This window comes from Magnolia sinica, chromosome 10 (genome assembly GCF_029962835.1).
Source record: "Magnolia sinica isolate HGM2019 chromosome 10, MsV1, whole genome shotgun sequence".
NCBI lineage: Eukaryota > Viridiplantae > Streptophyta > Magnoliopsida > Magnoliales > Magnoliaceae > Magnolia > Magnolia sinica.
In genome coordinates, this window is record NC_080582.1 from 80,850,430 (window position 1) to 80,874,888 (window position 24,459).

General features: G+C 38.4%; 1 protein-coding gene and 1 pseudogene across 1 annotated transcript; both read left to right on the forward strand.

The window, feature by feature from the left end:
• Positions 1-527: 527 nt before the first annotated feature.
• LOC131217129 (PTI1-like tyrosine-protein kinase At3g15890) lies at positions 528-4,733 on the forward strand. Its single transcript, XM_058211903.1, has 4 exons — positions 528-631; positions 752-899; positions 2,563-2,825; positions 3,910-4,733. The coding sequence occupies exons 1-4, from the start codon at positions 585-587 to the stop codon at positions 4,589-4,591; spliced, it is 1,140 nt and encodes a 379-aa protein (XP_058067886.1). The 5' UTR covers positions 528-584; the 3' UTR covers positions 4,592-4,733.
• A 799-nt stretch (positions 4,734-5,532) lies between these two features.
• Positions 5,533-9,531, forward strand: LOC131217638 (C2 and GRAM domain-containing protein At1g03370-like; annotated as a pseudogene).
• The last annotated feature ends 14,928 nt before the right edge of the window (positions 9,532-24,459 follow it).

Genomic DNA, 24,459 nt, shown 5'->3' on the forward strand with positions numbered 1-24,459 from the left:
TCTTATTTTCTTAAAGAAGTACATATTAGATGCTCCTACATCAATCCAGACCATTCAAATTGTGAGGCCTCCTCTAGATATGGCACAAGCCAAATTTCACACTGATTCAACTGTTTCCAATTCAGATCTTGCATATCAAACTCCATCCAGTGATTATTTTTTTAACCATCCATTTAATTCCCATCAATCGAACAAGAGTGGGTTTTTGGATATGACCCATCTACCATCTGTCCCACAATTTGAACGGTCTGGATTGACATGCATATAGAATAGGTGTAGGGTTACATGCATGCATAAGCACAGTTCAACGTCCTCAGCCAGATTTCCCATCTATTCCACTCCCAACATATCCGCCACCCTCTCCTTAGTTTTAACCGTTAAATATTTTGTCCCTATAAAAAACGGCCGGCCTAAGACGGCTGCATCCAACTAGCAAATGACCAAAATGCCCTTCACAGGATTTAAAGTACAAACTTCCTCACATTGCATCCTCCATTCCTCTGAATCAGTAGATTGATAGAGGGAAAGAAGAAAGAAAAACCTCTAAATTTGGAGAAGGTCAGCTAGATTTGGAGACGTCCCATATGGGGTCGTCATTGAGCTCTTGTTGTGGGGCAGAGAAAGTAGAAGGGTAAGATTGCATATATACACAGTTGTTTGGTGTATAGCTTTTTTGCGTGTGTGCCCCTAAACCTAGATGATATTTTTAAAAATGTTTTGGACCGTTTGGATTTTGGGTTTTGGTGAATAGGTTTGTGCCGACTGGAGCAAGCAGTTCGTGGAGGATATTCACATACAAGGAGTTGTATCAAGCCACCAATGGATTCAGTGAAGATAACATGCTTGGAGAAGGAGGATTTGGGAGTGTGTACTGGGGAAAAACGAATGATGGCCTCCAAGTGAGTTTTTTTATTTTTTTTATTTTTTATTTTTTTGGGTCTTGTACATCTAGCATGTGTCAATGGTTAGGGTCATAATTGAATGATCAGAACCGTCCATTCACCGGCCATGGCCCATAAGATTTAAAAACAATCATCTATGGTCGACATTAAACAGGAGGGTGTGTAAAAAAAGAAGAAAAAGGGAGATGGGCATATGTTTGTGGTCAGTGTTATATGTTTAATGTGATTTTTGGGCCGTGGACCGCCTATGGGTGCAGCCTAGCTGATGGGTAGTTTTTTGGCTGAGTTGGGTCTACCTGGGTACACATGATCTATGAGCATGCATGCTGCTCATGCGAAACAAACACACATTGTAAAAGATGACCCTTAAAACATGACTGGATTGGAGTCTAACTTGCATGGTCTGTCACCCTGTCTAGGTCCGGTTGCGTAGGCGTAGGCTAAAAAATAGGCAGTTTCTCTCGGAGGAAACGGAATGGCTACTCCCCCAAAACGGAAGCCGATTGCGTGGTGTGCCACACATCACCTACCTCGGTGGTGTGTTGACGTCACCAAGTTCTGTGAGGCTTACCATGATGTATGTGTTATATCCACACCGTCCATTCATTTTACGAGATCGTTTTAGATTATGATCCCAAACATGAGATAGATATAAAGCTGAAACCACACCACAGACAGTAGTAGGGACAATTATTAATACTGTTGAAACCTTCCTAGGGCCCACCATATTGTTTGTTTGACATCTAAACTGTTTATAAGGTCAGATACACCTGGATGAAGCGAAAAAACAAATATCATATTGATCCAAAACTTCTTTGACCCTGAGAAGTTTTCAATGGTAGATGTTCAATATTCACTGCTTTATGTGGTGTGGTCCTCTTGAGGTTTGGATCTGTCTCATTTTTGGCTACAAGACCTAAAATGATCTCGCCAAATGGACATATGGTTTGGATATAACACATACATCATGGTGGGTCGTATAGAACTTGGTAACGTCAACACACTACGGTGGTGCGTGGCACACCACACAATCCGCTTCCGTTTCTCTCCTCAGGTGTGCCACAACATACAAACAAAAACGACGGTCAAAACATTTTTCTATTGCCATCTATTTGTTTCCCATGCTGTGGCCCACCAGAAGTGTGAAATGGCCTGAATTTTTGGTCAGAAAATCTAAATAGTGTAGCCTACCTGATAGAAGGATCTGATCTTACACGTGTTCCATATTGGCAAGTGTAGCTGCCTGTGCATGGCAAGCCTAATGCAATATAACATGATTTTGCTAATTCCACACGCATTTAGGGCTCCTAGACATCCACACGCGTGCACACGCGCAAATATGAAACACGTGTATGAGATCCGAGCTTTCCATAAGGTTTGCAACACGTGCAATTATATGCTCGCCGTTCATTTTTTATGCGCTATGGCCCACCTGAGGTGCCAAATGGCCTGATCTTCATGGAAAGTTCTAAACAGCTTACACATCTGATGGAAAGCTCAGATCTCACACATGTCAGATCATGAAACATGCTCCAGAGTGTGCATGAGTACGGCTCCTACACACGTGTGGAATTAGCACCATATAAAGTAGATATAATGCTGTGTATTTGCATGCATGCAATGGAACTGACCATTTCTTCGAAATTTCACGACTGTGTAGATAGCAGTGAAGAAGCTGAAAGCCATGAATTCAAAGGCGGAGATGGAGTTTGCGGTGGAAGTTGAAGTCCTTGGAAGGGTTCGGCACAAGAACCTGCTGGGTCTGAGAGGATATTGCGCCGGGACCGATCAACGGCTGATTGTATATGACTACATGCCTAATCTCAGCTTGCTTTCTCATTTACATGGCCAGTTCGCCGGCGAAGTCCAGCTAGACTGGAGGAGGAGGATGAACGTCGCGATGGGCTCTGCAGAAGGCCTAGTGTAAGTGATGCAAATCCCTCATGGTCGCGTTTGGATGCACAATCAATTTCAATTGTGAACATTTTGTTTAGAGTAGTGGTATGGTGGGTTAACCGTATGGGAAACCTGATGCAGGGATGGGGATGATGAGGTCGGGCACTGTCTTCCTCAGGGAATAATTACTCTGAATCCATGGAGCTTCTCTAAACTCCTCGCAGAGATTCTTCGAATCTATAAGGATAGATAGAAAATAGAAATAATTATAATAAAATCCCAATTAAATTGATTGATTATAAAAAACAAGTTTACAATCCCCGTGAAACCTAAGAAGAAGTTTCGGAATCAAACTACAACTCAAGCTCCATAAAATCGTGACTTACTATAAATAAAAAACTTACTGTGATTTCCACTAGACCCTATAGTTTTCGGCCAAAAATAGCAAATGTTCTATTTGGCTTAACCATGATATTCTTCTAATTTTTCTAAGTATTCTTCATGTTGGACACAACTCCTAAAACTTAAAAGGATTAAAATTTATGATTGAATTAAAACTTACTATAAATAATAAAAACGGAAATAAAATAGATTTTTGACCATCGATCTGATGTAATTTTGCAAATTTGGCATGGAGTTGGGTAGCTAAAGTAGCTTCTTCTACCCAAAATCATATATGGTATGTGGAATAATTCATTCCGGTTTGTGAGATATGATTGTTTTAATGTTCTAACGGTCTGGATCATTTCTGCCTTTGATTGGGCCTTCTCTGGTCCATCTTCACCCTGTAATTGTCCCCGACCTGCTCTACATCAAAACCTTCCCATGCAAGTGGTTGCATTTGGGCTATTTGGCATTCACATCCCCAAATCTAGACCATCCATAAGTGATCGGATAATCCAAAATATCTAGGATGCACATGATCATTTAAAAAAGGTATGTTCAGTCACTGATCTTTATGACAATCCAATTGCCCTGATGATTTTTTTCCCCACAGTAGAGGAAGAAGAGTGTATCAGACTCAATTGCATCTGTGTTGACTCGGACGAGTTAGCAATCCATGCTTAAATCTCTTTATGGTAAATGAACTAATATCCATTTTCCATTTCAGGTACTTGCACCATGAGGTCACACCCCACATAATCCACAGGGACATAAAGGCCAGCAATGTGCTCCTGGACTCGAATTTTGAACCATTGGTTGCTGATTTTGGGTTTGCTAAGCTGATCCCAGAAGGCGTTAGCCACATGACGACTCGGGTGAAAGGAACACTCGGCTACCTCGCCCCAGAGTACGCCATGTGGGGCAAAGTCTCTGAGAGCTGCGACGTCTACAGCTTCGGAATCCTCCTCCTGGAGATAATCACCGGTAGAAAACCAATCGAAAAACTCCCCGGCGGCATTAAGCGAACCATAACCGAGTGGGCTGAGCCACTCATCATTAAAGGACGGTTCAAAGACCTCGCTGATCCGAAGCTTCGTGGGAACTTCGATGAGGACCAGCTCAAACAAGCTATCAATGTGGCTGCCTTATGTGTGCAGGGCGAGCCCGAGAAGCGGCCCACCATGGAAGAAGTGGTCAATCTTCTTAAGGGGTCCCAGCCTAGGGTGATGGAGATGAGGATAAAGAGTGTTAGGTATGGGGAAGACTTAATGGCCCTTGATCAGGCCAGCGACGACGATGAAAATGCCGGCCTCGATGATGAGAGTACGACGTATGGCGTGTTTGGTGCCATGGAGGTCCAACGGATGAATGATCCGTATGTGCATGGTGATCGAAGAATGCGCGTTTGAGAATTGATTTGGGTTTTATGATTGATTGTGCACAATGCTTGATTTTTTTCTTCTTGCCGCGTTGAACGGTTGTGATTGAATCATCACACCTGTGGCCATGATGTTGTGGCGGTTCGAACATGAAAATTTGAAGTAAACCACATTTTATGATCATATATATATTTTTCACTTTTCTTCTGATAATGTTTGATGATTGTGAAATATGTATGAGTTTTGTTTTTGTTTATTTAAATTTGTGATTAATAAAAATCATGAACTTAATTTATAATGTGTAGATGAAGAGGTTTGCTATAATACATCCTTACATTTTTTTTTTTTTTACACACACATGCACCCCACATGGGTCTTCGATCTCAATGATTTCTGTGTTGAAATGCATCTACCATTAAGCCATGTAGGGAGTCCCATCTTTTTTTTTTTTTTTAAATTTTTTTAATTTTTTTTAAAAATCAACTGCAATGTTAGCACTACCAAAAAATCAATCAAAGGCCACGAACTTTGAAAACCTTTAGCTACGGATCTAATCCGTAGTAATTTTGCTACGGATTTAGTTCGCAGCTGAAACCTGATTGATCCGTACCTAAAGCCTACCTCTCACCATAGCCGTATTAGATATTGATGATGCTTAAGGGGCTCCATGGGACCCATTGAAATATATATGTTTGATCTAATCCATCTATAAATTCTGATATATAATTTTAGTGGATTAGGCCAAACGTCATGTAGATTAAAGGTCTAAGTGGACCACACAATAAGAAATCATAAAAATTAAATATCTATTGTTAGTATGTTGTGTGGTCTTATTACTGCTTTAATCTGACTCATTTTTTGCATCAACCCTTAAAATAATATTTTAAATTTAATAGACGGATTGGATAAATAACATACATCATGGTGGGCCCCACAGTCCTAAAGCCCACGGTCCTCATGAGCCGTCCGTCATGCGCCCCTCCCCAAATTTCATTCCGCCATTTTCTCCCGCCCACATACCTCTCAAAACGAGGGTTTTTGCGTCCGCCCATTTCTCCCTCTCTCCATCTCCCAGCTCCCTCACTGTCTTAGCCTCTCTCGCACTCAGCCTCTCCCTCGCCATCTCTCGATCTCTCACTGTCCCTCACCCTCTCCCCGTCTCTCGGCCGCATTCCCTGCTCTCTGTTTCCCAAGCTCTCTCTCTCGCTAGCGTTTTCAAAATGCCCTTTCGCCGCAAGAAGGAGAATAACGGTTAGTCTCTCTCTCTCTCTCTCTCTCTCTCTCTCTCTCTCTCTATTTTCGAAATCAGTTGCGGTCGGATGGGCCATTGAAATCTCTGTTTCTGTATCCTGTAATATCACTTGCCCAACATATATATCTTGCATGATAAATCTGTATCTTGTAATTTTCTACAGAGCACCATAATGAAAGGCATGATCGAAAGTGGGGCCTGACAAGATCTCAATGACAGCTCCGAGCAGTTTGCAAAATTGTTAGCTCAGAATGTAAAACTTGTTGATTCGAAAGACCTTGGGACTGATAAGGAGCAGATATTGGCTTCTCTACAGACGGTGCGACAGTCCGATTGGAAGCTGGCTATTAGGTATTTCGGGAATTTTACTGTAGTCTCAGCTATTTTTATGGGACAGTATGTTTTCACACATATCATGCTAGCTATGCCCAACACTATCCAAGGGCTCAAGTTTAGGGATTAGACTTGCCGGACTCAATTGGGGAAGTGGTTGTGTGTGGGGTTTTGGTTCTTCAAGGTGAACGTGTCCTAGAGAATATATCTCGCTTTATGCAGGCTAGAATGCAAAGAGGTAAACTCCTTTACTTACAGATCAGCTTGATTTCACTTAGTTAAAAGGGAGTATTGTGCAGCAGGAGGAATTGTAGGGCCATGATGCGTCAGGATATATACACGTTCCTGTTCCCTGTCCATACACGTGCAGCCCATGGTCGTCACCGTGGCAATTTATCTTATGGGCCCCATCATGGATGGGTGATACCCCAATAACTCTTCAAGATTAGAGAAGATCCTTATCTTTAAGAGTTGAAAAAAAATTAATTTGGTGGAATTTCCAAGGTTTGGAAGGCTGAGATCTTACAATCTGGGGGATTTTAGGCTGTCCTTTGTCTATGTTGGAGCCAGTCAGATGAACCTGCTGGGATCCAGATCTCCACACTATGGGTCTGACTTCTATGAACTGAGCACACGAGAATGGTAAGCATGACCTAGTGCATTATGGAGCTATAATTCCTCTTACCATGAGGGTTCTTGATTCTAATATCAGTGCATGATAGTATTAATTTTGAGTGTTTATGTAAAGTATGATTGGGAATGAATTCATTTTTCTTAACCATACCAACCACAATATTAATACTCACACATGAAGGCATATATTCTGATACCTGACTTCCTAAATATATATTTTCCTGGCTGAAATGCCAGCTCTAAGAGTTTATTTTGAGGGGAATTGTTACAAATGGACAAGTTTCAGATATGTTAATCCTGCATTTTTCTTTAAAAAATGGATGAGTTTCAGAATACACACACACACACACACAAAAAAAAAAAACTTAAGCATGCTTTTGCTTTTAATAATTGTACCCACTTTCTTTGTCTTGTTCAGGGCCATCAAGATTTTGGTTTTCTTAGCTGCAGCATCTTTGATTGACAAAAATATACATGTTTTTCTCTTGCAAATTTTAAGTTTACGTGGTTGCATACTTTCTGGTAAATAACTTGAATCATTGCCATCTTGAATTTTAGGCAGCGATCATGGAGTCAAAGCACAGATGGATAGGTGGTTGCTAACTGTTGCCTTGATTGAAGGAACCAATGTAGCAGCTGTGGATTCAACTGGATTTTCAGACCCATATGTGATATTGACCTGCAATGGTAAAACAAGAACCAGCTCAATCAAGTTCCAAATGCTAGATCCTCAATGGAATGGTAAGCTATTGTAATTTCTCTGTTTTGTATTTGTACTGTTAATGTAATGAGCATATCAGTGATGCCACTTAGGATATGGCAAAGGGACAATTGAATGTGTGGTTCAGCCCGAGGTCAGGAAAGACTGTTATCAAAACTTGAAATTCAGGTTCAGGCTTACTGTTTATCACCAATCACATCCAGACCTGGAACAGGCTTCAATTGAAAAAGTTGTTAAACATTGTCATGGGCATGGATGTTTATTCCTTGGGCCCAAGTATCATGCCTTGGTCCAATTTGCAGTCATAAAGTTCTGACAGGAATCCTGAAGAGCCAGGCTAGCCCATTGCAGTCCTAGCTACAAGAAGATAGCAGCAGCAGCACTTTTGTTGGAAAGTTCCTAGTAGAACAGACAACCAACTCATGATCCCAATTTCTCATGTATGGATTTTTATTATCGAATTTTGTTGTGCTTGCAGAAATATTTGAATTTGATGCAATGGATGAGCCTCCATCTATGATGGATGTGGAAGTGTTTGATTTTGATGGCCCTTCGATGAAGCAACATCCCTCGGACACACTGAAATCAATTTCATAAAATCTAATTTGGCTGAACTGGCAGATATATGGATTCCTCTTCAGGGAAAGTTAGCTTAGGCATGCTAGTCTAAGTTGCACTTACGAACCTTTTTGAACAATACAAGAGGTATTGATATTGTTAAAGAGTACACAACAAAGATGGAGGAGGTCCGGAAGAAGGTGAATGACTGTTCTTGCTTTTGGATTCTTATTACCCATGCTACATATTCATTTTTCTACTCTTGTTTTTCTCATTTATTTTATCAACATTTGAAAATATTTGTAGATAATTTTGCGGTCACTGCAGACAAACTCAGCATTCCAGAAGCTATTTGGGCTTCCACCAGAGGAATTCCTCATCAATGACTTGTCACTTGAAGTGAAAAATGCCTATACAGGTGCTATTATCTTTTTGTGTTATGGATCATGTTACTGATTAAACTCGCCTGGTAACAATCTCACTAACAGACCCTAGCCCTAGTAAAGGAGGGTTGATGAATGTGGGCAACTGTGGTAAAGGAAGGATGATAATGATGACGATAACAATGAAAACAACCCAAGGTTATGCCTAGTACCCTTGGGTCTTCAGCTTGTAGAAGTGAGGCCCATGTTTCAGTGATTAAAACCATTGATCCAATGGACTCGTCCTTCAATGGGCCATGTCCCAAAATCTCTTTCAATTGGATATGGACTATGTCCATATTTTTCTTCTTAGCAGTCTATTTACAGGTCAGCAATAGACGGGCTAGGATTGTTCCATCTGGGGATTTTTAGCAACAGTCCATCTACTCTGGCAGCCCATGAGAGTAATGGTTTGGATCACGAAATATTAGGTGTGGCTTGCACAAACTACCAACCTGATGATACCATACATGTGTAATGTTGAGGATCATATATCTCCAGGATCTTTTTAATGACTCATACATACATTCTTCCTGTTGATACCATGTATGCTTAATCATGCTCATCTGCTTCCTTCTCTGCAGGGCTGTCTCTTTCTATTAGCAAGAATAATTGGGTTTCATGCAAACTTGTTTGGACATAAAACCAAATTCTTTTTTCTTTGGGAAGACACAGAAGATATCCAAGTGGTCCCTCCACCTCTAGCATCTGTTGGCAGTCCATCTCTTATCATTATTCTTCGCTGAGGCAGGGGTTTGGATTCCAAGCATGGTGCCAAGGCATAGGATGAAGAAGGCAGGTTGAAGTTTCATTTCCAGTCATTTGTATCATTCCATATAGCCAACAGGTACTAGTTTCACATCCTTTCTACTTTCAATAGAAGTTGTTTATGTGCTTCTGTGAACAAGGAAATTATCAAGTTTTGATCTTGATGCATCAAGGCATGTGGTATATATATCAGTTAGGAACAATGGATCCTATGCTTGGAGATTTGCCAATCAGTTAGGAACAATGAAGAAGGCAGCTTTCAGTGTTGTTCCTATCCCACTTGCTATATTGAGTAGAAAAATTGGGATATAGGATCCTGCCTGATGCAGTTCTTGCTTCTCACTCTCACCCCAATTGCAAGGTGGATTGGTTCTTCATTCTGAGTGTCTTGGACTCAGGGAACCAAATTGCAATATATTACTTTCAAGTTGGACTTGTGTGAAACTTAACTGCAACTTGATGGATACTCATGCATCATGAGTCATGACTATTAGGAAACATCTTAAAACCTTTTATATTCTCTTGATTAAACTGAACTTGTCAATATACTCTTTTGTAATGATCTCCTATTAACCAGTCTGTAAATAACTTCTGTGAGAACTCATCCCGTGTATTGTGTGCATGACATCCAACCCATTCATCAGATGTGTTACCTCATGAAATCTCTAGGCCCAAAAATCAGCCTGATTCAAAATTTAGGTGAGCCACAGCAAAGGGAACCAAAGCGAGACGGCACCCTGCCCTTGATTTTCACTGGGGCCCAAATAAGTTACAAAACAGCCTGATTTTTTACATGATCCTTCATCCAAGCCAGATGAAAGGTACACATGGGATTAGTTCTTGAAGGGTTCTCACATGTTCTCATGAAAACTGGTTTGTAGGAGAAATTTTTCCTCCAAACATAGTGTAAAATATGAACTATCATCTTTCTACATCTTCCCCCACCCTAACTTCTACTGTAGAACTAAGTGCTATTTGTTGATGGAAATTTGATTTTCATACTTGGAATCATGAAACTTAGAATACTTTAAACTAATTCAGGTCTCTTCCTTACACCTGCAAGGCCACATTCTTCTGGGTTCCTATAGGTAGCAGCCAATCATGGTTTACTTCCAATCCTGAACAGATTCTGTCATGAGTATTTTTAGCATTTTCATTTTCTAATTTTCCTATGGTTGAATAATGCAACTAAGCAATTTCTACATTATGGAAGCTGAAGTTTTGATCAAGTTGTCAAACTTGCTAGAATACTTGGTTTCTCAGAGGAATGCCAAGAAGACAGGAAGATGTATTCATTTTAGAAGATTGTAATGTGTTTCATTGAGATGCTTGAAACACATTGTAAAAACCCATTTTGTGGAATAGTGAAAAGGAAAAAAGAAAATTGGCTGGTAATTATGACTGATTTGCTTAATGCAATTAGGTGGCTTAACAATGGATCCTATGCTTGGAGATTAGCCAATCTGTTTGATGAGAGGTTTGATATTCATGCTAAAGTTTGGGTTAGAATGTTGTCGTATATACAATTAAAGGCTATTATTGAGTTAGAATGTTGTATATTTGAACGTATTTATAGTCTTAGGCTCCATTTGGTCATCACATTAGTATTTATGAAAACATTTTTTTTTTTGAAAACCAAACGGGGCCTAAGCCCTTTTTTAACTCCGCCAATGCAACTCCTTGCATTGCCGGTCCCAAGCCCGGGTAAAGGTGGAGGGAGAAGGGCTTTAGAATGAATCATCAACTATGAAGGAGATCCTGAAAATGCAGTGAATATCTCTAGTTTTATAGTTTTACTTATACATTCTTGTATTGATTACTCAAGTATGACGGTTATGCGCATTCTTTCAAGTGGATGTTGCATGTGGGAGGGTTGGAGCTGCATATTTCAGATTCAAGCATTTGGTACGTCTCTTGTCAAGAATGCACACGTGTAGTTCATTAAACAATACATTATATGATATCGTGTGCATGATATCTATGTTGTAATTCTCCTTATGTATTTTGCTTAAAATCCATGTTTATGCATGATTCTCATGCATTGACATGGATTTGGGCCAAAAAAGATCGAAATGGAAAATTTGAGAAAACAGAGGAGATTTTTTTTTTATAAAGTAAGTATTTGGGACCAAGTGGTTATGTATTTGCTCCATTAAATTTGCTCGAAATTAATGGAGCAGACACGGATGTGCGTCGGAGCTATCCGGATGAGCGGGGGTCCCTGGAAGGTGGGAACCGCTGTTATGACCATGATGAAGCTGTCCATTTCCTATGGACAACATTAGAGGGGCCTGGCCATTTGGACAGGCCGTGTTTATGTATTTGATCGAAATTAATGGAGCAGACCCGGATGTGCGTCGGAGCTATTCGGAAGAGCGGGGTTCCCTGGAAAGAGGGAACCGCTATTATGACCATGATGAAGCTGTCCATTTTTTATAGATAGCATTGGAAGGGCCTGGCATTTGCGTCGGATGGCCTTGTTTATATCTGTATTTGCAGGGACCATACCCTTAACCAAAACCAAAACCTATGACCTAAAACCTTAACCTAAAATCTAAACCTCAACCTTAACCTAAACCTAAACCCAAAACCTAAACCTAAACCTTAACCTATTCTCAATTCCCTAAACCTATATCTTATAACTTAAACCTAAACCTTAACCTATACCTATAACCTTAACCTAAACCAAAACCTATGACCTAAAACCTTAACCTATAACCTAAACCTCAACCTTAACTTAAACCTAAACCTCAACCTAAACATATAACTTTAACCTAAAACCTATAACCTAAACCTAAACCTATAACCTAAATGTATTCTCAAATCCCTAAACCTAAACCTACACCTAATCCTAATCTTAACTCCCTAACTTAAACCTATACCTAAACTTGAAAACTCAAACATAAACCCGATTCTGAACCCAAACCCGATTTCCTAAACTTAAACCTTAACCTATTCTCAATTCCCTAAACCTATATCTTATAACCTAAACCTAAACCTTAACCTATACCTATAACCTTAACCTAAACCAAAACCTATGACCTAAAACCTTAACCTATAACCTAAACCTCAGCCTTAACTTAAATCGAAATCTTAACCTAAACATATAATATTAACCTAAAACCTAAAACCTAAACCTAAACCTGTAACCTAAATGTATTCTCAAATTCCTAAACCTAAACCTACTCCTAATCCTAATCTTAACTCACTAACCTAAACCTATACCTAAACTTGAAAACCCAAACATAAACCCGATCCCGAACCCAAACCTGATTTCCTAAACCTAAACCGATAGCCTAAACTCAAATCCCTAAACCTTAACCTATAACCTAACCTAAACCTATACTTATAACCTAAAACTATTCCGAAATCCCAAAACCTATAACCTAAACCAAACCTATAACCTAAACCAAAGCCAAAACCTATAGCCTAAACCCGAACTCATTCTCAAATCCAAAAACCTATAACCTAAACCTAAACCTTAACCTATAACTTATAATTTATAACCAGAACCAAAACCTATAACCTAAACCCGAACCCATTATCAAATCCCAAAACCTATAACCTAAACCAAAACCAAAACCTATAACCTAAACCCGAACCCATTCTCAAATCCCAAAACCCAAACCGAAACCTAAACCTAAACCTATAACCTAAACTCAATTCCCTAAATCTCAACCTAGACCTAAACCTAAACCTATAGCCTAAACTCAAATCCCTAAACCTTAACCTATAACCTAACCTAAACCTATACTTATAACCCAAAATTATTCCCAAATCCCAAAACCTATTACCTAAACCTAACCTTTCCCTAAACCTAAACCTACACCTAATCCTAATCTTAACTCCCTAACCTAAACCTAAACCTAAACTTGAAAACCCAAACTTAAACCCAATCCCGAACCTGAACCCGATTTTCTAGACCTAAACCATAACCCATTCTCAAATCCAAAAACCTATAACCTAAACCTAAACCAAAACCAAAACTTATAACCTAAACCCGAACCCATTCTCAAATCCCAAAACCTATAACCTAAACCAAAACCAAAACCTATAACCTAAGCCCGAACCCATTCTCAAATCCCAAAACCTATAACCTAAACCTAAACATATAACCAAAACCAAAACCTATAACCTAAACCCGAACCCATTCTCAAATTCCAAAACTTATAACCTAAACCTAAACTTAAACCTAAATCTATAACCTATAACATAAATCAAAACCTAAACCTAAACCTATAACCTAAACCTATAACCTATAACCTAAATCAAAACCTATTACTTTTCCCTAAAACCTTAACCTAAACCTATAACTTATAACCTAAATCAAAACCACAACCAAAACCTAAAACCTAAACCTATAACCTATAACCTAAATCAAAACATATAATCAAAACTAAAACCAAAACCTATAACCTAAACCAAAACCAAAACCTATAGCCTAAACCCGAACCCATTCTCAAATCTAAAAAACCTATAACCTAAACCAAAACCTATAACCTAAACCAAAATCAAAACCTATAACCTAAACCCGAACCCATTCTCAAATCCCAAAACCCAAACCTAAACATAAAACCTAAACCTAAACCTAAACCTATAACCTAAACTCAAATCCCTAAACCTAAACATAAATCTAATCCTATAACCTAAACTCAAATCTCTAAACCTTAACTTATAACCTAACCTAAACCTATACTTATAACCTAAAACTATTCTCAAATCCCAAAACCTATAACCTAAACCTAACCTTTCCCTAAACCTATAACCTAAACTCAATTCCCTAAACCTAAACCTAGACCTAATCCTAAACCTATATCCTAAACTCAAATCCCTAAACCTTAACCTATAACCTAACCTAAACCTATACTTGTAACATAAAACTATTCCCAAATCCCAAAACCTATTACCTAAACCTAACCTTTCCATAAACCTATAACCTAAACTCAATTCCCTAAAGCAAAACCTACACCTAATCCTAATCTCAACTCCCTAACCTAAACCTAAAACTAAACTTGAAAACCCAAACTTAAACCCAATCCCGAACCTGAACCCGATTTCCTAAACCTAAACCATAACCCATCCTCAAATCTAAAAACATATAACGTAAACCTAAACCAAAACCAAAACTTATAACCTAAACCCGAACCCATTCTCAAATCCCAAAACCTATAACTTAAACCAAAATCAAAACCTATAACCTAAGCCCGAACCCATTCTCAAATTCCAAAACTTATAACCTAAACCTAAACCTATAACCTATAACATAAATCAAAACTTAAACATAAACCTAAAACCTAAGCCTATAACATATAAACTAAATCAAAACCTATTATCTTTCCTTAAAACCTTAACCTAAACCTATAACCTATAACCTAAATCAAAACCACAACCAAAACCTAAAACCTAAACCTATAACCTATAACCTAAATTAAAACATATAACCTATAACCTAAACCTAAACCAAAACCAAAACCAAAACCTATAGCCTAAACCCGAACCCATTCTCAAATCCAAAAAACCTATAACCTAAACCAAAACCTATAACCTAAACCGAAACCGAAACCAAAACCTATAACCTAAACCCGAACCCATTCTCAAATCCCAAAACCCAAACCTAAACCTAAACCTAAACCTAAACATAAAACCTAAACCTAAACCATAACCCATTCTCAAATCCAAAAACCTATAACCTAAACCTAAACCAAAATCAAAACTTATAACCTAAACACGAACCCATTCTCAAATTCCAAAACCTATAACCTAAACCGAAACCAAAACCTATAACCTAAACCCGAACCCATTCTCAAATCCCAAAACCCAAACATAAACCTAAACCTAAACCTATAACCTAAACTCAAATCTCTAAACCTAAACCTAAACCTAATCCTATAACCTAAACTCAAATCCGTAAACCTTAACCTATAACCTAACCTAAACCTATAACCTAACCTAAACTTATACTTATAACCTAAAACTATTTCCAAATCCCAAAACCTATTACCTAAACCTAATCTTTCCCTAAACCTATAACCGAAACTCAATTCCCTAAACCTAAACCTAGACCTAAACCTAAACCTATAGCCTAAACTCAAATCCCTAAACCTTAACCTATAACCTAACCTAAACCTATACTTATAACCTAAAACTATTCCCAAATCTCAAAACCTATTACCTAAACCTATAACCTAAACTCAATTCCTTAAAGTAAAACCTACACCTAATCCTAATCTCAACTCCCTAACCTAAACCTAAACCTAAACTTGAAAATCCAAACTTAAACCCAATCCCGAACCTGAACCCGATTTCCTAAACCTAAACCATAACCCATCCTCAAATCCAAAAACATATAACCTAAACTTAAACCAAAACCAAAACTTATAACCTAAACCCGAACCCATTCTCAAATCCCAAAACCTATAACCTAAACCAAAACCAAAACCTATAACCTAAACCCGAACCCATTCTCAAATCCCAAAACCTATAACCTAAACCTAAACCTTAACCTAAACCTATAACCTATAACCTAAATCAAAACCTATAACCTAAACCAAAACCAAAACCTATAACCTAAGCCTGAACCCATTCTCAAATCCCAAAACCTATAACCAATCCCAAAACCTATAACCTAAACCAAAACCAAAACCTATAACTTAAACTTGAACTTATTCTCAAATCCCAAAACCTTTAACCTAAACGTAAACCTTAACATAAACCTATAACCTATAACCTAAATCAAAACCTATAACCTAAACCAAAACCAAAACCTATAACCTAAACTCGAACCCATTCTCAAATTCAAAAACCTATAACCTAAACCAAAACCTATAACCAAAACCAAAACCAAAACCTATAACCTAAACCCGAACCCATTCTCAAATCCTAAAACCTATAACCTAAACCTAAACCGTAAACTAATCCTATAACCTAAACTCAAATCCCTAAACCTTAACCTGTAACCTAACCTAAACGTATACTTATAACCTAAAACTATTCTCAAATCCCAAAACCTATAACCTAAACCAAAACCTATAATCTAAACCAAAACCAAAACCTATAACCTAAACTTGAACTCATTCTCAAATCCCAAAACCTTTAACCTAAACCTAAACCTTAACATAAACCTATAACCTATAACCTAAATCAAAACCTATAACCTAAACCAAAACCAAAACCTATAACCTAAACTCGAACCCATTCTCAAATTCAAAAACCTATAACCTAAACCAAAACCTATAACCAAAACCAAAACCAAAACCAAAACCAAAACCTATAACCTAAACCCGAACCCATTCTCAAATCCCAAAACCTATAACCTAAACCTAAACCGTAACCTAATCCTATAACCTAAACTCAAATCCCTAAACCTTAACCTATAACCTAACCTAAACCTATACTTACAACCTAAAACTATTCCCAAATCCCAAAACCTATAACCTAAACCTAACCTCTCCCAAAACCTATAACCTAAACCAAAACCTATAACCTAAACCAAAATCAAAACCTATAACCTAAACTTGAACTCATTATCAAATCCCAAAACCTTTAACCTAAACCTATACCTTGACATAAACCTATAACCTATAACCTAAATCAAAACCTATAACCTAAACCAAAACCAAAACCTATAACCTAAACTCGAACCCATTCTCAAATTCAAAAACCTAAAACCTAAACCAAAACCTATAACCAAAACCAAAACCAAAACCTATAACCTAAAACCAAACCCATTCTCAAATCCCAAAACCTATAACCTAAACGTAAATCGTAACCTAATCCTATAACCTAAACTCAAATCCCTAAACCTTAACCTATAACTTAACCTAAACCTATACTTATAACCTAAAACTATTCCCAAATCCCAAAACCTATTACCTGAACCTAACCTCTCCCTAAACCTATAACCTAAACTCAATTCCCTAAACCTAAACCTGCACCTAATCCTAATCTCAACTCCCTAACCTAAACCTAAACCTAAACTTGAAAACCCAAACTTAAACCCAATCCCGAACCTGAACTCGATTTCCTAAACCTAAACCATAACTCATTCTCAATTCCCTAAAGCTATAACCTATAACCTAAACCTAAACCTAAACCTATAACCTATAACCTATAACCTAAATCAAAACCCATTACCATTCCCTAAACCTTAACCTAAACCTATATCCTATAACCTAAATCAAAACCAAAACCAATACCTAAAACCTAAACCTATAACCTATAACCTAAATCAAAACCAAAACCAAAACCAAAACCTATAGCCTAAACCTGAACCTATTCTCAAATCCAAAAAACCTATAACCTAAACCTAAACCTAAACCTTAACCTAAACCGTTAACCTATAACCTAAATCAAAACCTATAACCAAAACCAAAACCAAAACCTATAACCTATAACCTAAATCCGAACCCATTATCAAATCCCAAAACCTATAACCTAAACCGAAACCAAAACCTATAACCTAAACCCGAACCCATTCTCAAATCCCAAAACCCAAACCTAAACCTAAAACTAAACCTAAACATAAAACCTAAACCTAAACCTATCACCTAAACTCAAATCCCTAAACCTAAACCTAAACCTAATCCTATAACCTAAACTCAAATCCCTAAACCTTAACTTATAACCTAACCTAAACCTATACTTATAACCTAAAACTATTTTCAAATCCCAAAACCTATAACCTAAACCTAACCTTTCCCTAAACCTATAATCTAAACTCAATTCCTTAAACCTAAACTTAGACCTAAACCTAAACCTAAAACCTAAATCTAAACCTATCACCTAAACCCAAATCCCTAAACCTAAACCTAAACCTAATCCTATAACCTAAACTCAAATCCTTAAACCTTAACTTATAACCTAACCTAAACCTATACTTATAACCTAAAACTATTTTCAAGTCCCAAAACCTATAACCTAAACCTAACCTTTCCCTAAACCTATAATCTAAACTCAATTCCTTAAACCTAAACTTAGACCTAAACCTAAACCTATAGCCTAAACTCAAATCTCTAAACCTTAACCTATAACCTATCCTAAACCTATACTTATAACCTAAAACTATTCCTAAATCCCAAAACCTATTACCTAAACCTAACCTTTCCCTAAACCATAACCCATTCTCAATTCCCTAAAGCTATAACCTATAACATAAACCTAAACCTAAATCTAAACCTAACCTAAACTTATAACCTTTCCTTAAACCTTTAACTTAAACCTAAACTTAAAACCTAAATATATTCTCAAATCCTTAAACCCAAACCTACACCTAATCCTAATCTCAACTCCCTAACCTAAACCTAAACTTGAAAACCCAAACCTAAACCCGATCTCAAACCCGAACCCGATTTCCTAAACCTAAACCTTAACCTATAATCAAGTTCCCAAAAGCTATAACCTATAACCTAAACCTTAACCTAAACATGAACCAAAACCTATAACCTAAACCTTAACCTATAACCTATAGCCTAACCTTAACCTAAACCAAAACCTAAACCTATAATCATATGGTGAGACCATTTCTTTTGTGTCAATTTCATTCCTCTTTGAGTTTTTTTTTTTAATTCATTAAGAAAGAAAAAAAAAGTGGTTATACGTGATGCACTTCTTTCACTGTCTTTCTTTTCTCCAATAGGCATTCTAATTTATGAATGACATGACTGTTTGTAGGATGATGGAATATACAAAACTGTTGAAATTTCAGGGTGAAGTCGAGCACATTTCTCTAATGAAGCCAAAGATTTGTATTTTCAGCATTATTGTAATTGTAACTGTAATTGATTGTAATTGTAATTAATTGAATGAAGGATTGTAATTGTAATTGAATGAATGAAGGATTGTAATTGAATGAATAAATGATTGTACAGGTGGTAATTGAATGAACAGGTGGTAATTGAATAAACAAATGATTTAATTTTTCAATGTACAAAATAGCTACGGATATTGACCGTAGCCACTAGTCAGACAGGTGTAGCCTTTTTAATTTTGGCATATTGCTACGAACTTTCAGCTACAAATAATATCCGTAGCTGTTTGAAGTTTTTGCTACAGATATAATTGTTATGGATTATATCTGTAACTATTTAACATATAGCTATGGATTAAATCTGTAGCCACTAATCAGATAGGTGTATCCTTTTAAATTTTGGCCTATTGCTACGGACTTTCAGCTACAAATAATATCTGTAGCTGTTTAAGTTTTTGCTATAGATATAATTGCTACGGATTATATCTGTAGCTATTGAACCTATAGCTACGGATTAAATCTGTAGCCATAGGTTCCAGACCTATCGTTATGGCACCTACGACGACGGTCGTGTTACGGACTAGCTACGGACTAAATCCGTAGCTATAGGTCTATGGCTACGGATTAAATCCGTAGCCTTTGCCCCTTTTTTTGGTAGTGTAGCTTATGTGATAGGGATTCCTCTGGATGGGGAATGCCGAAAAAATATGTGAGATAGTATTTTAATCTGTTGATTACATAAAGGATATGGTAACTGTTCATTTGCAAAGTGATGGGGTTTTCTTCCTCAGTTCAGAGGAGATGTGGTGCGGATCGGATGCCACAAATCTTGGCATTACAGCGCTGCTCGACTAGTCGAGGGCACTACTCGACCGGTTGAGTGAGCCGCTCGACCAGTCGAGTGGTGCTCGACTCAAAGTCCAGCTAGCTATTTGTTTTGAAATTCCAAGGTGCTCGACCAGTCGAGGGTCAGGCTTGACTGGTCGAGTGCGCCGCTCGACCAGTCGATGAGCCGGGAGTTATGTAGATTCAATCTGGATTTAGTGCGGACTGTGTAAATGTGAGGCAGTTTCGCAAGAGGTGCAAAAGGGAGTTGCCTAAACTATAAATATGGGTCCTAGGGTTATTCTAGGGCAATGCAAGAGAGTTTCCTAAAGCTTTGTAAGGGTTTACTAAAAGGTTTAAGGTTATCAAAGGGTGAGAGAAAGAGAAAAAGAGAGAGGAAGCTTGTGGAAGGGAGGTTCTACTCGTAGAGGTGATCTACTTCGCAGTCAACGTCTTAGCGCTTCTACGTCCTCATGATCGGTGAGATCTTTCCATTTTCATTATTATCTTATTGTTCATCCACTCCTGCATGAGTGAAGAAGGTTTGATCCAAGTAGTGTGTGCTTGTAATTGGTTGTAATGTTTTACTTTATAGTGAATTGTTGATCTGGACGAGGTCCCGTGATTTTTATCTCTTTGAGGGTTTTCCACGTAAAAATCTCTTGTGTCGTGTGGTTTGTACTTTGATTTATTTTATTGCTTTATTATCCCATAATTTTGGTATTTTTGGGAGGTGAGATCCTAAGGTTTTTGTACAACGCTCCCAACAAAGTGGTATCAGAGAGTTCAGGTTGGTTGAACGGAGTGGGATTGGTTCTAAATTATGGAAGGTGGCTCATCAAGGATGATCGGCCTCAATGGTTCTAACTGGACCATATGGAAGGCTAAAATGGAGGACTTGCTTTATTGCAAAGACTTGTATTCTCCAATTCAAGGCATATCAGCAAAGTCAAAGGATATGTCAGATGATGATTGAAAGAAGTTGGACTGGAAGGCAGTGGGTTTATTAGATAATGGCTGGACGATTCCGTATTCCACCATGTGTTTATGGACACCTCAGCCGCTAGCTTATGGCTGAAATTGCAAGGGTTGTAAAAGAGGAAGATAGCTGTTAATAAGATTTTTCTGATAAGACGACTTGTTAATCTTAAGTTCAAAGATGGTGATTCTATGGCTAAGCACATGAATGAAATCGGTAATATATTGAACCAGCTCTTCGCTATGAAGATGGTCTTGGACGATGAATTACATGCTTTGCTATTACTTAGCTTATTGCTTGATAGTTGGGAGACATTAGTGGTGTCTTTAAGTAACTTCGCACCAGACGGAAAGATGTCCATGGAACAAGGAACCAGTTGTCTCTTCAATGAGGAGACAAGGATGAAGTCTAAAGGGTCTACTTCACAAGAGGCACTTGTGATACAAGATCGAGGGAGAGAAAAGAACAGAAAGGGCGGAAAGGCTCGAGATAAATCAAGAGACAAGTCGAGTATCAAGAAGTATGTTGAATGCTGGAATTGTGGCAAGAAGGGCCACTACAAGCATGAATGTCATAAGAAGAAGAATGAAAAGAAAAAAAAAGGAAAGGAGATGGAAGATGAATCATACTCCACTGTGGTCGCTTCAGATTACGACGTTTTAGTTATTCTTTTAGCAGATCATGATGTTTGTCTCACGACTACGATTCAGGAAATCGACTAGGTGATAGACTCGGGAGTCATTTCATGCGACTCCACGCAGGGATTTCTTCATAATCTACAAGTCAGGTAACTATGAGACCGTGAATATGGAAAATTCTGGCATATCAAAGATTGTAGGGGTCGGTGTGATTTGTGTGAAGACCGATGTGAGCTACACATTAGTTCTCAGAGATGTGAGGTACATTCCAGACCTTTACCTCAACTTGATGTTGACAGGAAGGTTAGATGATGATGACTATGAAAGCCGATTTGTTGGTGGACGCTGGAAGCTTATCAAAGGTTCATTGATCGCAGCCAGAGGAAAGAAGTGTTACACCCTTTATAAGGCAAGTGTCAGTATGTGCAAGGGTGGGTTGAACGCAACAAAATATTCAGCTATTAACAAATGACCCAGGCGTCTAGGCCACATGAGTGAAAAAGGGCTTTAGCTACTAGCAAAGAAACGGCTCCTTTCAGACGTGACAGATATACCTCTCAAAACCTGTATTGATTGTTTATCAGGAAAACAATATAGAGTTTTATTTGTTAAATCTGCTTCTTATGTTAATAACGTACATGCGTTAGATTTGGTTTATTCTGATGTTTGTGGTCCTATGAGGACAAAAACCTTGGGTGGGGCATTATATTTTGTCACTTTTATAAATGATGCATCTAGGAGGGTTTGAGTTTATGCTTTGAAATCCAAGGACGAGGTCTTTGGTGTGTTTAAATTTTTTCATGCTATGGTCGAGAGAGAGACAGGTAGATCATTGAAGTGCATCCACATTGACAATGGTGGTGAATACATCGGTGACTTTCATGAATATTGTAAGTCCCTGAGTATACGGCATGAACAGACGGTTCCCAAGACCCCCCAGCATAATGATGTGGTTGAGCGAATGAATCACACAATTATGGAGTGAATCAGATGAATGTTATCCTATGCGAAGTTGCCCAAGACGTTCTGGGGAGAAGCAATGCACACGACGGTATATTTGATAAATAGGTCTTCATCAGCCTCATTGAATAGAGAAGCACCCAAGAAGGTGTGGACCGGATAAGATCCATTGTACAGTTATCTCAGGGTGTTTGGATGCAGGGCATCCGTTCACGTACCAAAGGATGAGAGGTCCAAGCTCGATATGAAGATCAGACAATGTGTGTTCTTAGAGTACTGTGATGAAAAGTTCGGCTACACATTATGGGATCCGACTAAGAAGAAGCTCGTCAGGAGTAGAGATGTAGTTTTCTTTAAAGACTAATGTATTGAAGACATTTGTAAGTCAGAAAAGACCCAGCCTAGTTCATGAGAGCTAGAGGATATGAATCTAATTATTCCTCCCGTGGTGCCTAATGACGGAGGAGTACAATAAGGTACAGAGGTCGGGGGAGTTCTTCTAGAAGATGGACTGTGGGAGCAGCCCTCACTTGATCCACCTGTTGATCCACAGGTGAGGAAGTCATCTAGGGACAGACAACTGTTCAAGAGGTACTCACTGCATGAGTACATTATACTCACTGATGGGGGAGAACCAGAAGATTATTCTGAGGCCCTAACCGATGAGCATAAGGGGGAGTGGTTGAAAGCTATGCAAGAAGAGATAAAATTCTTGTATAAGAACCACACTTATGATATGATGAAATAGATACTACGGTATCTAAGAGGCTCATCCAGGTTGAGCCTATGCTATGGTAACGAAAAACCCGTGTTAAAGGCCTACACAGATGCAGATATGGCAGGTGACATAGACTTCAGGAAGTCTACATTAGGGTTCATGTTCACGTTTGTAGGGGGAGTTGTCTCTTAGCAGAGTAAGCTATAGAAGGTCATAGCATTGTCGACGATAGAGGTCGAGTACATTGCAGTCACAGAGGAATGTAAAGAGATGCTTTGGATGAAGACGTTCCTATAAGAACTTAGCCTGAAGCAGGAGCAGCACGTGGTCTATTGCGATAGTCAAAGTGCTATACACTTGAGCAAGAATCCAAGTCAGCATTCCAAGTCGAAGCACATAGAGATTTAGTATCACTGGATCATAGATACTTTAGAACAGAAGGTGTTACAGCTTGAGAAGGTCCATACGGATGATAATAGTTTAGACATGATGACCAAGGCTTTACTTAAGGGCAAGTTTGACGTTTCTAAAAACTTAGCTGGCTTGAAGAAGGCGAATTCCTCCTTAGTCGAAAAGGAAGAAATTTGATGGGGTTTTCCTCAGTTCAGAGGAGATGTGGTGCAGATTGGATGCCACGAATCTTGACATTACCACGCTTCTTGACTCAAAGTCCAGTGAGCTGTTTGTTCTAGAATTTCAAGGTGTTCGACCAGTCGAGGGTCAGGCTCGACTAGTTGAAAGTTACGCAGATTCAGTCTGGATTTGTTACGGACTGCGTAAATTCGAGGCAGTTTTGCAAGAGGTGCGAAAGGGAGTTGCCTAAACTATAAATATGGGTCCTAGGGTTATTCTAGGGCAATGTAAGAGAGTTTCCTAAAGCTTTGCAAGGGTTTGTTAAAGGGTTTAGTGCTATCAAAGGGTGAGAGAAAGAAAGAGAGAGAGAGGAAGCTTGTGGAAGGGAGGTTCTGCTCATAGAGGTGATCTATTTCGCAGTCGACGTTTCAACGCTTCTACGTCTTCCTGATTAATGAGATCTCTCCGTTTTCATTATTATATCATTGTTCATCCACTCTTGCGTGAGTGAAGAAGGTTTGATCAAAGTAGTGTGTGCTTATGATCGGTTGTAACGTTCTACTTCATAGTGAATTGTTGCTCTGTACGAGGTCCCGTGATTTTTACCTTTTTGAGGGTTTTCCACGTAAAAATCTCATGTCGTGTGGTTTGTGCTTTGATTGATTTCGTTGCTTTATTATCCCATAATTTTGGTATTTTTAGGAGGCGAGATCCTAAGGTTTTTGTGCAACGCTCCCAACACAAAGTTAAAAGAGTTAATTTTTAATTGGTTG

Excerpts from the sequence above, each read along its gene's own strand:
- LOC131217129 (XM_058211903.1), top strand. The coding sequence starts at position 585 with ATGGGGTCGTCATTGAGCTCTTGTTGTGGGGCAGAGAAAGTAGAAGG. Across the intron at positions 632-751 it reads GGGGCAGAGAAAGTAGAAGG|GTTTGTGCCGACTGGAGCAA; the intron begins GTAAGATTGCAT and ends TTTGGTGAATAG. Across the intron at positions 900-2,562 it reads AAACGAATGATGGCCTCCAA|ATAGCAGTGAAGAAGCTGAA; the intron begins GTGAGTTTTTTT and ends ACGACTGTGTAG.